The 12,311-nt window shown below is 49.6% G+C and overlaps 1 protein-coding gene across 2 annotated transcripts; it reads left to right on the plus strand.

Moving 5' to 3' along the window:
• The first annotated feature begins 1,735 nt into the window (after positions 1–1,735).
• Positions 1,736–10,694, plus strand: LOC119709263 (urotensin-2 receptor-like). Of its 2 annotated transcripts, none has more exons than XM_038156770.1 (2): positions 1,736–2,937; positions 9,968–10,694. In XM_038156770.1, the coding sequence occupies exon 1, from the start codon at positions 1,784–1,786 to the stop codon at positions 2,885–2,887; it is 1,104 nt and encodes a 367-aa protein (XP_038012698.1). In that variant the 5' UTR covers positions 1,736–1,783; the 3' UTR covers positions 2,888–2,937; positions 9,968–10,694. The 2 variants fall into 2 exon arrangements, with proteins under 2 accessions (XP_038012698.1, XP_038012696.1); XM_038156768.1 differs by lacking the exon at positions 9,968–10,694 and adding an exon at positions 3,005–5,851.
• Positions 10,695–12,311: the final 1,617 nt, after the last annotated feature.

Consider the following 12,311-nt stretch of genomic DNA (forward strand, 5'->3'; position numbering starts at 1 on the left):
ATGTTTGAAGGCATAAAAGCCAGTTAATTCCTATTGGAAATCAATGGTAGCTGAGGGAATACAGCATTCTGGTACCCTTGGAAATTGTCCTTTGACTATGGACTGCCCTAGCTCTGCTTTCTCGAAATTAAGATGAAAATGCAAGGTGCTCACTGATTTTGCAGCTGTCCCCAGATCTCTTGCCTAAGGGGAAAAGTTGTCTCTGTGAACCTCATGTTCATCCCACTCTGTGCCTCCCCCTCTTCACAAGAACCAGCCACCACTAAAGTTCGAATTTTAAATCTTATGACAGCACTGTTGTACTTTTCGGGGTAAAATTCAAAACACGAGCTATTTCCAGGGAGACAGGAGGCTGTTTCAGCGCGGGCTCGCTATCCACCTCCACCTCAGCCTCTCTCGGAGCGCATCCGGAGCGCTTTGCGCGGGGCGCCCGGCGGAGCGCGGCTGCCTCTGGCTCTCCCTGTCGGCCGCTGTCACCTCTGTGCCCGATGAGCTGAAGCACAGCGCCGAGCCCCATCGCCAGCGATGCCGCCGCGGGAGGGAAGCGCCAAATTCCAGCGGAGCGGCCAGGAAAACTTTTCAGGCGGCTCCCGGAGGCTGACGCTGCCCCGCGGGGCTCGTTCCGCGGGGAGAGCGGGGCGCTCCGGACACGCTCCCGGCTCGGGGAGCCCCGTTAGGGAGGACAGAGCCCCATTCCCGGCTCGGGGAGCCCCGTTCCCCGTTGGGACAGCCCCGTTCCCGCCTGAGAGAGCCCTGTTCCCGCCGGGGAGAGCCGCTTTCCCGGCTCGGGGAGCCCCGCTCCTGGCTCCGGGAGCCACATTTCCCACTCCGGGAGCCGCATTCCCAGCTCGGGGAGCCCCGTTAGGGAGGACAGAGCCCCATTCCCGGCTCGGGGAGCCCCGTTCCCCGCTGGGACAGCCCCGTTCCTGTCTCGAGGAGCCCCGTTCCCCGCTCCGGGTGCCGCATTCCCAGATCGGGGAGCCCCGTTCCCGTCTCGAGGAGCCCCGTTAGGGAGGACAGAGCCCCATTCCCGGCTCGGGGAGCCCCGTTCCCCGCTGGGACAGCCCCGTTCCCGGAGGACAGAGCCCCATTCCCCGCTCCGGGAGCCCCGTTCCTGGCTCCGGGAGCCGCATTCCCGGCTCGGGGAGCCCCATTCCCGGAGGACAGAACCCCGTTCCCGTCTCGGGGACCCCCGTTCCTGGCTCCGGGAGCCGCATTCCCAGCTCGGGGAGCCCCGTTAGGGAGGACAGAACCCCATTCCCGGCTCGGGGAGCCCCGTTAGGGAGGACAGAGCCCCATTCCCCGCTCCGGGAGCCCCGTTCCTGGCTCCGGGAGCCGCATTCCCGGCTCGGGGAGCCCCATTCCCGGAGGACAGAACCCCGTTCCCGTCTCGGGGACCCCCGTTCCTGGCTCCGGGAGCCGCATTCCCAGCTCGGGGAGCCCCGTTAGGGAGGACAGAACCCCATTCCCGGCTCGGGGAGCCCCGTTAGGGAGGATAGAGCCCCATTCCCGGCTCGGGGAGCCCCGCCCGGGCTGAGCGCTGCCTGCGCTCTCGCCCCTCTGCCCGGAGCGCTCCCGGTCCCGGCCGGCACCTGCGGGCCCCGCACGGGCGGGCTCGGGGGTCCCCGCGGGCGCGGAGCGGGGCAGCCCCGGCGGGGCGGGGGCGGCCCTTCCCCCGGGGCAGCCCGGTCCCGCCCTGCCTCCCGCGGGGGGCGGAGCGGCCGCCGCCGGGGCCGGGAGCTCCGGGGCCGGTGCGACGGTGCCGGGGCCGCCGCCGCCGCCCATGGAGCCCAACGGGACGGCGGCGGCGGGGGACAACGGGACGGCGGCGGCGGCGGCGGGCGGCGGGGGTGCCCCCGGGAGCGGCCCCCTGCTCATCCCCTCGGCCTTCGGGACGGTGCTGTCGGTGATGTACGTGGCCGGGGTGGCCGGCAATGTCTACACGCTGGTGGTGATGTGCCACTCGGCGCGCTGCGCCGCCCCCATGTACAGCTCCATCGTCAGCCTGGCCCTGGCCGACCTGCTCTACCTCTCCACCATCCCCTTCATCGTCTGCACCTACCTGGCCCAGGACTGGTACTTCGGAGACCTGGGCTGCCGCATCCTGCTCAGCCTGGACCTGCTCACCATGCACGCCAGCATCTTCACCCTGACCCTCATGTGCACCGAGCGCTACCTGGCCGTCACCCGGCCCCTGGACACCCTGAAGCGCTCGCGGGGCTACCGGAAGGTCACGGCGGGGGCTGTGTGGTCGGTGTCGCTGCTGCTCACGCTGCCCATGATGCTGATGGTCACGCTGACCGAGGGGGGCAAGGCGGAGGGCAAGGTGAAGAGGATGTGTGCGCCCACCTGGAGCGTGGACGCCTACCGGACCTACCTGACCGTGCTCTTCAGCACCAGCATCATGGCCCCGGGCATCATCATCGGCTTCCTCTACACGCGCCTGGCCAGGACCTACCTGGAGTCCCAGAGGAACCCCCCCCACAAGGAGAAGAGCAAGAGGTCCCCCCGGCAGAAGGTCCTCATCATGATTTTCAGCATCGTGCTGGTCTTCTGGGCCTGCTTCCTGCCCTTTTGGATCTGGCAGCTGGTGCGCCTCTACAGCAGCTCCCTGCAGCTCACCACCCAAACCCAAAAGTGCATTAACTACCTGGTGACCTGCCTGACCTACAGCAACAGCTGCATCAACCCCTTCCTCTACACCCTGCTCACCAAAAACTACCGGGAGTACCTGCGCAACAGGCACCGCAACTTCTACAGGTTCACGTCCTCCTTCCGCAAGAGGGGCTCCAACCTGCAGTGCTCCTGGGGCCGCTCCATGTCCTCCAGCAACCAGTACGACTACAGCTCCGAGGCGCTGGGCATGGCCACGCTGAAGGACAAGTGAGGAAGAGGAGGCGCTGCCAACACGCAGGACCAGCAGAGCGTCCGGCCAAGGTAGGGCTTTGGGGACCCCCTAGCCCTGAAGGGTTCTAAAGACTCATTTCTGCTTCTCTCTCTCTAGAAGTCGCGTCAATCCAAGTGCTGCGGGATGAGTCTGGGAGTTGCATCTGGCTGAGGGGGTCCTGCTGGGAGCCAGCAGCTGTTTGGGACAAATCCTGCAGGGTTTGGGGTGCAGAAGATGAGGTGGATGCTCTGCTCAGCTCTGCCACGAACTGGTTTCACGCCTGGCTGAGCTGCGGCTCCAGCTCCGAGCACCGCTTCTCTCGTGTGGTTTCTCAGTGCTGCCCTGGGGCTGCAGCTGGGTCAGAGCTGCAGAAATCTGAAATTGGCCCAGGATCACTTAACTGAGCTGCAGAAATCTGAAATTGGCCCAGGATCACTTAACTGAGCTGCCAGCCTCGGGTTTGCCCTGTGTGTTACCGTGCTTCTGGAGCGTGTAAAGAGACTTTTAAGCCCCTTTTCCTATTTCCTGTTACATTACGGTGCACTACTGTTCTATCAAGCTTAAAGTCTCTATTTTAAAATTCATTGCAGCAGCACTTTGAACTCCAAGCATTCAAAAACCACCAGGTAAGCTGTCAGAAACCACAGGATTACCTAAAAAAAAAAAAAAACCAAAAAAAAACCTTGTGATTTTTAAGGTTTCTACCTAAGGTGGTTTGAATTTGCCACTGATTTTTTTCTTCTTGAAAAAGTTGGTCCTTTTCTTAAAAGTCAACAGAGCTTGACAAACCTGAAAATTTACCTTGGAAGAAATAAAAAAAATTATTTATAATCCTATCACTCAAAGACCTGAGGCTCTGAGAAAAATGAATGAATCCTATACCATGAAACTCATCATAAAAGAGACACATTTTTTCATGACATTTGATCAAAACCATTTTGCCTCAATGTATTCTGCTCATTTTCTCCCTGCTTGGCATCTCACAGTAAACCTTCAGCACAGATCCTGGAGATGCCTGGAAGCACTTAAACAATTGTAAAGTGTCAGTTTATAAATAAATGCTTATTAAAAATGGACCCTCCTCAGATTTCCCCTTGCCTGGTCTCTTCACCCAGCTCAGGGGGGTGTGTTTATCAGGGCAGATGGTGAAAATAGCAGTTTCCAGCTGGGGGGATGAAGTTGGGGGTCAATATTCTTCTTTCTTGTTCTGGGACAGACTCTGGGGATAAGAAAAGCCCGGTAGGAGTTGCACAAACTCCTGTCAGCAGCTGGTGATGCCCGGGCAGTTCAGAAGCAGCAGCAGCAGTGTAAGGAGCTGCCATTTCCACTTTTTTTATTATTTATGACTTATTCCAGCCCCTATCTGCCTGAGCAGAGTCCCACTCCAGCCCTGCAGTGCTGCATTCCTGTGTCCTTGGGTGCTCCTCTCGTGCCCCACACCGAAGTTTAGGGCGTGCTTGTGCCACAGCAGAGACACCAAGTGCCAACACCACAGACGGGGCTTGAGAGCAGGGAACAGGCACAGAGACACGCTGGATTTTGTGCACTCAGCCAACAGAAAGATTCACAGGTTGGATGAAGGTGTTTCTGTGCTGGAGTAGCATTCTGAAAACAGCAGTTTCCGGTTGGGGGGATGAAGTTGGGGTCAATATTCTTCTTTCTTGTTTTTCTCAGTTTCTAGACCAAATGAAGCTGGTAGCTGACCTGGGAAGGGGATTGCTGCTGCCTGTCTGGAGCACAGAGCCCTGTCTGGGGCTGACACAACCTTTAGGTCACCTGTGAGGGGTGGCTTCACCTGCTGCTCACCCAGAGGAGCCTGGGGAGGGTGCTGCTTTGGGGTGGGATCTCAGCATTCCTGAGCACATCTACACCTGCTGTAAGGCAGCTCGGGCTGTTTCCTGCAGGAGGGAGAGTTATTACCTGTCCTCAGCACTGAAAAGGAAGAGTTGGGATTCCCAAAGCCATGAGATTAAAAACATTTTATGCCCCCCAGAGGTTACAGAAGTGCGTGGAAATTGAGATGACCAGAATCTGGATGAGGGGACTTTGCAAATTCTGTGTTTGGTGTCACTTCAGGTAAATCTGAAGCATCTAGGCCAGGGCTGAGTACAGAGGGGAAGTCAGTGGGGCTGCAACTGAAAAACTACATCTGGAGAGTTCCTTGAAAACTGTTTTATTCTGGCTATTTTGCATTCCAGGAAATCAGGTTCTGTGTACCCTGGGGTCACCTGTCATACCTAAATCACTGTAACCCTGTGGTTCATAATGCTTTGGGTGTTTTTATTGTAAATGAAATGTTGCAGCAGCCTCGGTGACACAGTTCCTTCTTCAGAAACATGGGAAATGGGAATTTTAGGAAAGGCAGGAGCCTTTTTCTTGTTGGGCCAGAGGCTGTCACTGCAAAACTCCATACATGCTTTACAAGAAATAAAATTATTTAATCACTTGAGATTTTTTTCCAATGCCCCTTAGGATTTAAGGGTTTATAACAAAAAATATCCAACGCAGAGTGGGAAAGAAAAGCAGTTTCATTCTGAGTGCTGTCTCCTTCCTTTCTGGTGGATCTCCTTCTCAGGTGGGAGCTGCTGCAGCAATGGCAATTTTCCCACTTTTACTTGAAAAGACACAGACCACTCCTTTGTGGGGCACATGAGGATGGTTGTTTTCAGCAGGCACAGGAGAATCCGTCTGAACCTTATGGAATTTTTGCATCCTTTACCTTCAGTCACTTTCTTAAAATCATCCTTCTCTCCACTTTCAAAAAACAAATTTGCAATGAAAGCTCAAAAGCCCCACAGTACAATTCCCTCTGAGCCCCAGCAAATCAGGACCATTTTAACTCTTATTTACAGTGGGGTTTGGTGCTTGGAGTGTGACTGAGCACCAGGGGAGCCACCAAAAGAGAGGGGACTCCATGAGCATTTTGCACCTTGAGCTGCAAGGTGACACAGGGGGATTAACTGTGGGGAATGGGGGGGATGACAGAGTTCATAATTTATTATAATCTGTTATAATCTACTATAATCTAATATAATCTAAATTAATCTACTATAATCTAATCTAACCTAAATTAATCTACTATAATCTAATCTATTATAATCAATATTATATCTATATTATCATATATTATATTATCACATATTATATTATCACATATTATATAAAATAATATATTGTATGATATTATGTGATATATTAAATTATGTGATGTAATATAATATTATATGATATATATATATTATATATCTCATATATTATCTATTATATATTGTATATAATATATAATAGTAAATATAATATATAATAGTAAATATAATATATAATAGTAAATATATATTATATTATATTATATTATATTATATTATATTATATTATATTATATTATATTATATTATATTATATTATATTATAATATTATCATATATTATATATAATCTCTATATAATCTGAGAGAAGAAAACACACAAGGCTCATATCAGAGCCCAGCCCTTAAACCCTGGGCACAGAAAACGTAGAGAAATCCTCAGAGCAGCCCCAGAAAGTCAGGAAGTTTCGCCAGAACTCTGTCTGCTTTGAGGACACTCAGCTTTTCTGTCTCATTTCAGAGTCCCTCTGGTGGCAGCAGCAAGTTCCCATCCCGAGGTCTCAGGAAGAAAATTTGCTTTTTATTTCCAGGCTTTAAAACAGAGAGGTTGCCCCAAATCACACCACAACATTACAACGAAAGAGCATTTTATCCCTTTAAAGCAGAACATTGCTTCAGCACCTGGAGGGGGAGAGAAGAGAAAAATCTCCTTCCAGGGGTCAAATTTCCTCTCCCATGTTTCTTCCTATGCCAAACCCAGAGCAGTTTCATTCCTGTCACTTTGCACAGCATCCTCCCAGCCAGCACCCCCAGAAACACCCAGAGCTGGCGACTAACTCCAGTTCAGCCCAGCTGGGGCTTTTCTGCCTGAAAATATTGGGGTTTGCTGTTTCTGGTTATTCTGCCTGATAATATTGGGGTTTGCTGTTAGTTTCTGCTCATTCTGCCTGATAATATTGGGGTTTGCTGTTAGTTTCTGGTTATTCTGCCTGATAATATTGGGATTTGCTGTTAATTTCTGCTCATTCTGCTCATTCTGCCTGATAATATTGGGGTTTGCTGTTAGTTTCTGGCTTTTCTGCCAGATAATATTGGGGTTTGCTGTTAGTTTCTGGTTATTCTGCCAAATAATATTGGGGTTTGCTGTTAGTTTCTGGCTTTTCTGCCTGATAATATTGGGGTTTGCTGTTAGTTTCTGGTTATTCTGCCTGATAATATTGGGGTTTGCTGTTAGTTTCTGGTTTTTCTGGGGAATAGAGAGATGCTGAGTTAATGACTGAGGTTTATGAGAAATAAATGGCTTTGTCTTCAAAACAGTAGCCAGAGCTTTGCAGGGTGTAAGTAGCCTGTAAAGTTATTGTTATTAGCATTATAGCAGCTTTTTGCCCTTGTTTGGAAATGTGTCTAAAGCACAGCAGGGAGAAGGGATGCCTCAATTGGTGGCAAAGTGTTGGGAGGGGTTGGATGGCTCAGGCTGAGCTTTGTGAAGGCAGAGGGAGGAACTCCTCCCAGCCAAACCTCTGGGATGCAACAAGCTTCTGTCAGACTCCTAACGCTGAAAAAAAAATTAATATATTAATGTTATACTAAATATTAAATATATTAAAATCTTAAATGGGATATATATCAAAGTGGGGGGTTTTAATCACAAATATTTCTGCTCAGGAACGCAGCTTTCTGCCCACACTGAGTTTCTGGTTTGGCATATATCACTTTTGGGGGAAATCAATTTCAGTTTAACAAATTTGAATGGTCAAAACTGAGCTTTGTGATCTGTGGTCACAACTGGAGCCATCTTGTCCCCAAAGAAAATGCTCCCAATGGAATTTACCAGAGCAAAACTGCTGCATCATTTGACTTTGGTCACCCACCCAAGAAAGGAAGAATTAAAAGAGGAAAGGGAGAAAAGAATCCTGTAGAAGTCTTCTGAAATTTGGGCTCTGCTTTTCTGGTTCTCTCCATTTATAAGACAAATTTTGATTTAAACAAAATATTTTGGGGAGCACTAGAAATGCTTCTAGAGTCAGAGACAGGGTGAAGAGTTAGAAAACAGTCATTAAAGCATTTATTAAAAAAGGCTGAACTTCAACACTGTGGAAGATCCCACCCAGACCCCTCCATCGAGATACCTGGAAGGAAAGTAGTAAATAAGTAGTAAATGAATAGTAAATCGGTAGTAAATAAGTAAATAACAATTAAACCACCAGCAGTATCAGCCATGCTTGGCAGAGGGAACGGCTCTAAAACCAAAGCCATGCTAATGCTGGAGGAGTAAAATCTGCCAAGTTTGTTCCAGCTTGTTTTGGCCAATCTCTCTCTGAGGTGCTGTTGGTCTTTCCTTGTGCATTCCTGTTGGGATCTTGAATTCAGCTCCTGAATTCTTAACTAGAACCAAACACGATTCCATCCAAACAAAGCAAGGGAGATTCCTGGAGGTAAATGTGGTGTGTCCAAAACCACAGGCTGTCAGAGACAGTTCATCTGTGTGCTCCTGCAAGCCAGGGATGTCCATCAAACTCACAGCCTTCCACCTCTGTTATTCTTTTAAATATCAGCCTGACATTTGAGAGGCACAGGGCTGCCTCTTGCAAGAAGCCTCTGAGGGAAAGGCACTACAGAGCAATTATTCTTGGGTACACTGAGCATATCTTTCAAAAATCTGCAAGAATGGAGCAGGTAAATGAACTCTAATGTAGTCATGCTAAAAGGGGAGACACGGCAGCACCCCTGGCATGTGCAGGGGGGACACCTGAACCTGGAGAGGCAGCACCAGCCCCTGTGGCAGGCTCCCACAGCCTCTCCCTTTGGGGAGCACAGGCTGGCAGCCAGCCCCAGCATTGCACCGCTCAAAATCCCATCACCCCGCAGGTTTAAAGGGAGTTTCTCCTTTTTCTTTGTAACAGATGAGTTTTTTCTTTCATTTAACACCACAGAAGGCAATGTTTTACAGAAATGGCTTTATTGGAAAATCAGCTGGAGCTCCACATTTTGAAAGCAGCTTCCTGCCCCTGGGCAGTGCCCAGGTTAAGGGGTGGTAGCAGGAAGATTTGAGGAGTCTGCAGCCCCTGCCTGCCCCGTGCCCTGCAGCCAAATGCATTTATTTACCTTCCTTCACCTCACCTGCTCCCCCAACAGCCCTGGTGCTCCTGATAGCTCAGGCAGGCTTAGAACAAGTCCGTGAATGAAAGCCAGGAGGGATTTCCCTGGGTTTGGTGTTGGAGCACTCCACAGTGCTGCAGTGAGCAGAGGGATTCACTGCGACAGGGCAGCTCAGCAGTCCTGGATCCTGCTGGAAAATTACCTCGGGGGTCCACTTGGTCTTGTGCTGCTGTCCATTGCCTAGAAAATAGCAATGCTGTTTCTGTGTCTGTGGAAATGTTAAGGTCATGTTTGAAGGTGTAACTGTTGGGTGTGACAGGTTTTGAGGTCGCTGGATGAGAGATGCTGTGTGTGAAGGGGAAAAGGTCTCCTCGTAGGGGTAACTTGGGGTTCAGGGTAGCTATTCGTGGTCAGACAGAGGAAATGTGTGTGGAGCAGAACCTCTCTGCCTTTGATTTATGGCAGGGGGCAGTGAAGATGCTCCTTCACCCCTGCCTTGGCAGCTGTGCCTGGCTGCAATGAGCCTCCTGATGCAAACCCCATCATTTCAGTGCACCAGTACCATAAATGCAGGGCCACCAGTGAAGGAAGCAATGATGCATCTGACTCCATGTTCTCAGAAGGCTAATTTATTATTTTATTGTGCTATATTATATTAAAGAATGCTATACTATACTAAAGAATACAGCAAGGATACTTACAGAATGCTAAAAAGATAATAATGAAAACTCGCGACTCTCTCCAGAGTCTGACACAGCTTGGCCCTGACTGGCCAAAGAGTGAAAACAACTCCCAGCAGAATGCAATGGAACAATCACCTAATCTCCAAACACATCCCACATGAGCACAACGGAGGAGAAGCAAATGAGATAAGAATTGTTTTCCTTTTCTCTGAGGCCTCTCAGCTTTCCAGGAGAAAAACCCTGGGCGAAGGAATCGTGCTCAGGGAATGTGAATGCCTCACACCAGTACCCTCCTTAAAGCCCTTCCTCAGGGAGAGACAACAGGAGGAGATGGGCAGGGAAGGAAAATCTCTCCTTTACCTCCTGGGAGCCTCTTTACGGGCTGGGAGCACTGGGCTCAGTGGAGGTAAGGCCATGTTACCCATGCAGAGGAGGCTGGACAGAAAGAATTATCCCAACACTCATTACTGACTGCTAAACACAGCAGAACCTCCCTGTCATTTTGCTGTTGGCATCCTTTTGGAATGATTAAATCTGTCGAGGAACCTCTGCCTGCCTGAGGCACAGCACAATTAATTCCCAACAGCAGAAGCAGAGGAAATAACAACCAACTAACTTTGCTCGGCTGCTTTCATGTGTTGGGGTTTTTTAATACAAAGATGAGTTTATTATGTAAAATGTCCCTCAAAATTCAAAGCATTGCTTCAATCCTTGCAGCAGCTTCTTTTAAACCAGATGAGAAAGTGAAGCTCCACATCCTATGGTGCCCAGTGTTAAAGCTCCTTGCAGATCTCATTTAAGTGGGGAGGGACCACAGTGGAGGGATGGGGACAGGGCTGGAGCATCACTTGGGCTTTAACCTCCATCCATATAGGAGAATATTTTCCCTCCTGAGCATTGTGAGGTCTGGGGTATTTGGTATCTGTCTCTGTTATGCAGGGAAAAAAAAAAAAACAAAAAACCAAACAAAAAACCAAACCAAACAAACAAAAAAAACCCCAAAAAACAACCAAACACAACAAGTTTTGGGTTTAGTCCAATAAAAGTCTTTAAATCTGTGACTTCATGGTATGGGGAAGGTGTTTGTATCCCCCAGTTCCAGTTCTTGCATTCACAGTCTCAGATGTGTGAAGGGCTTGGACAGCCACACCCCCTGCAAAACACAGAGGTGAAATCCTTGATGTGTCCCCTGAATTACTCCTTGATGAGAGCACAGGGAAATGGCTTCAGGCTGAGAGGAGCCTGACGAAGGCAATGCTGCATCACCTTACAGACCACAGGCAGATTTATCTCCTTTGCACTTCCAAAGTGACAAATGTTCAAAGCCTCCAAGAGGCTGTGGCTCCTCCAGTCCTGTAGGAAGGAAGAGTGTGTTCTGAACCTCATCCTTCCCAACACACTTCAGAACACAGTAAATTTATTTTTCTGCAAGAGCAGACATTAGAACAAGCCAGATCTTGTATCTCTGGCAACACACCAGTCTTTTGTGAAGGCATCCTTGAACTTCTTCTATCTTGCTTTCAGTTCAAATGCTGCAAAAAAAAAGGAAAGTAATTTTTAAACAAGCTTTTCAGGGCAAACTCTGTAAGGTAAATGCTGCGGAACAGAAGAGTCATCAAAGCAGGTTGATTTTTAAAACCTGACAACCTTGACAGGCTCCTTGCAGCAGTTCTGCTGTTACCCGTGGTTACCAAACTGGTGAATGAAGTGGAATGGAATCCAAACCTGTCCAGAGTTGTAGCTCTCACACAGGCAGGACAAATGACCTGATGATAACTGCTGGAGGACTCCACTGGGTCCTCAATTGAATATCTTGTCAAAGTGCTCTCAATTAACAAAGCTCACCCATTCTGAGGCTGAGCTGCTGAGAAGATGAAGCTCCTGGTGGGCTCTACATGATTTTAAATATCCCTTTTTTTTTTTTTTAACAAGAGGACAAGGCTTAAGGCAGATCTCCAAGAGATCCTGTGATTTCAGGTGGAAAAGCATTATGGGATATTCTCTCATTACCCCAAAGGAAAAGGAATCAAGGTAAAGTATGAGCCAGAATTAGTCTTTTCAGTCAGTAATGTCCTCTAGATTAATAAGGCAGAGGCAGCTGCTTTAGCAAAACAATTAAACAGCACCTCAATAAAGCAGCTGCCAAGTGACTTCCCACTGGGCATCTGCACACACTGCCTCTGTCCCCCAGGGTTTTCTGCTGGATTTTGGAGGTGCTGTGCTGGCAAGAGGATGGCAGCAGTGCTGTCAGGATCCTTTCTTCCTGCTGAGTGTCCCTGCCAAAGCATCTCCCCGTGGCACACCAGGGCACTGCTTTCCCTCCAGCCTCCTTGCTTTACCCAAGAAGCTTCAAGAAGTCAGCAGCTGCAGAGTCCTGGCAGCAGAGGAGGGCTGGAGGAGGGCTGCAGGCTGATCTCAACCCTCAATATGAGGTGAAATGTCTCTAAAGAGCCATTTCAGACTCGGCTGAAGTCCCTGGAACAGCAGCTCCTTTTCCCTGTCCCCATGCTGTGCATCCATGTGGTTTCTCTGATTTTTCACCCATGTGAATCCCTGT

Source organism: Motacilla alba, chromosome 18 (assembly GCF_015832195.1).
Source record: "Motacilla alba alba isolate MOTALB_02 chromosome 18, Motacilla_alba_V1.0_pri, whole genome shotgun sequence".
NCBI classification, from domain to species: domain Eukaryota; kingdom Metazoa; phylum Chordata; class Aves; order Passeriformes; family Motacillidae; genus Motacilla; species Motacilla alba.

Coding starts and splice junctions, on each gene's coding strand:
- LOC119709263 (XM_038156770.1), top strand. CDS start 1,784: ATGGAGCCCAACGGGACGGCGGCGGCGGGGGACAACGGGACGGCGGCG.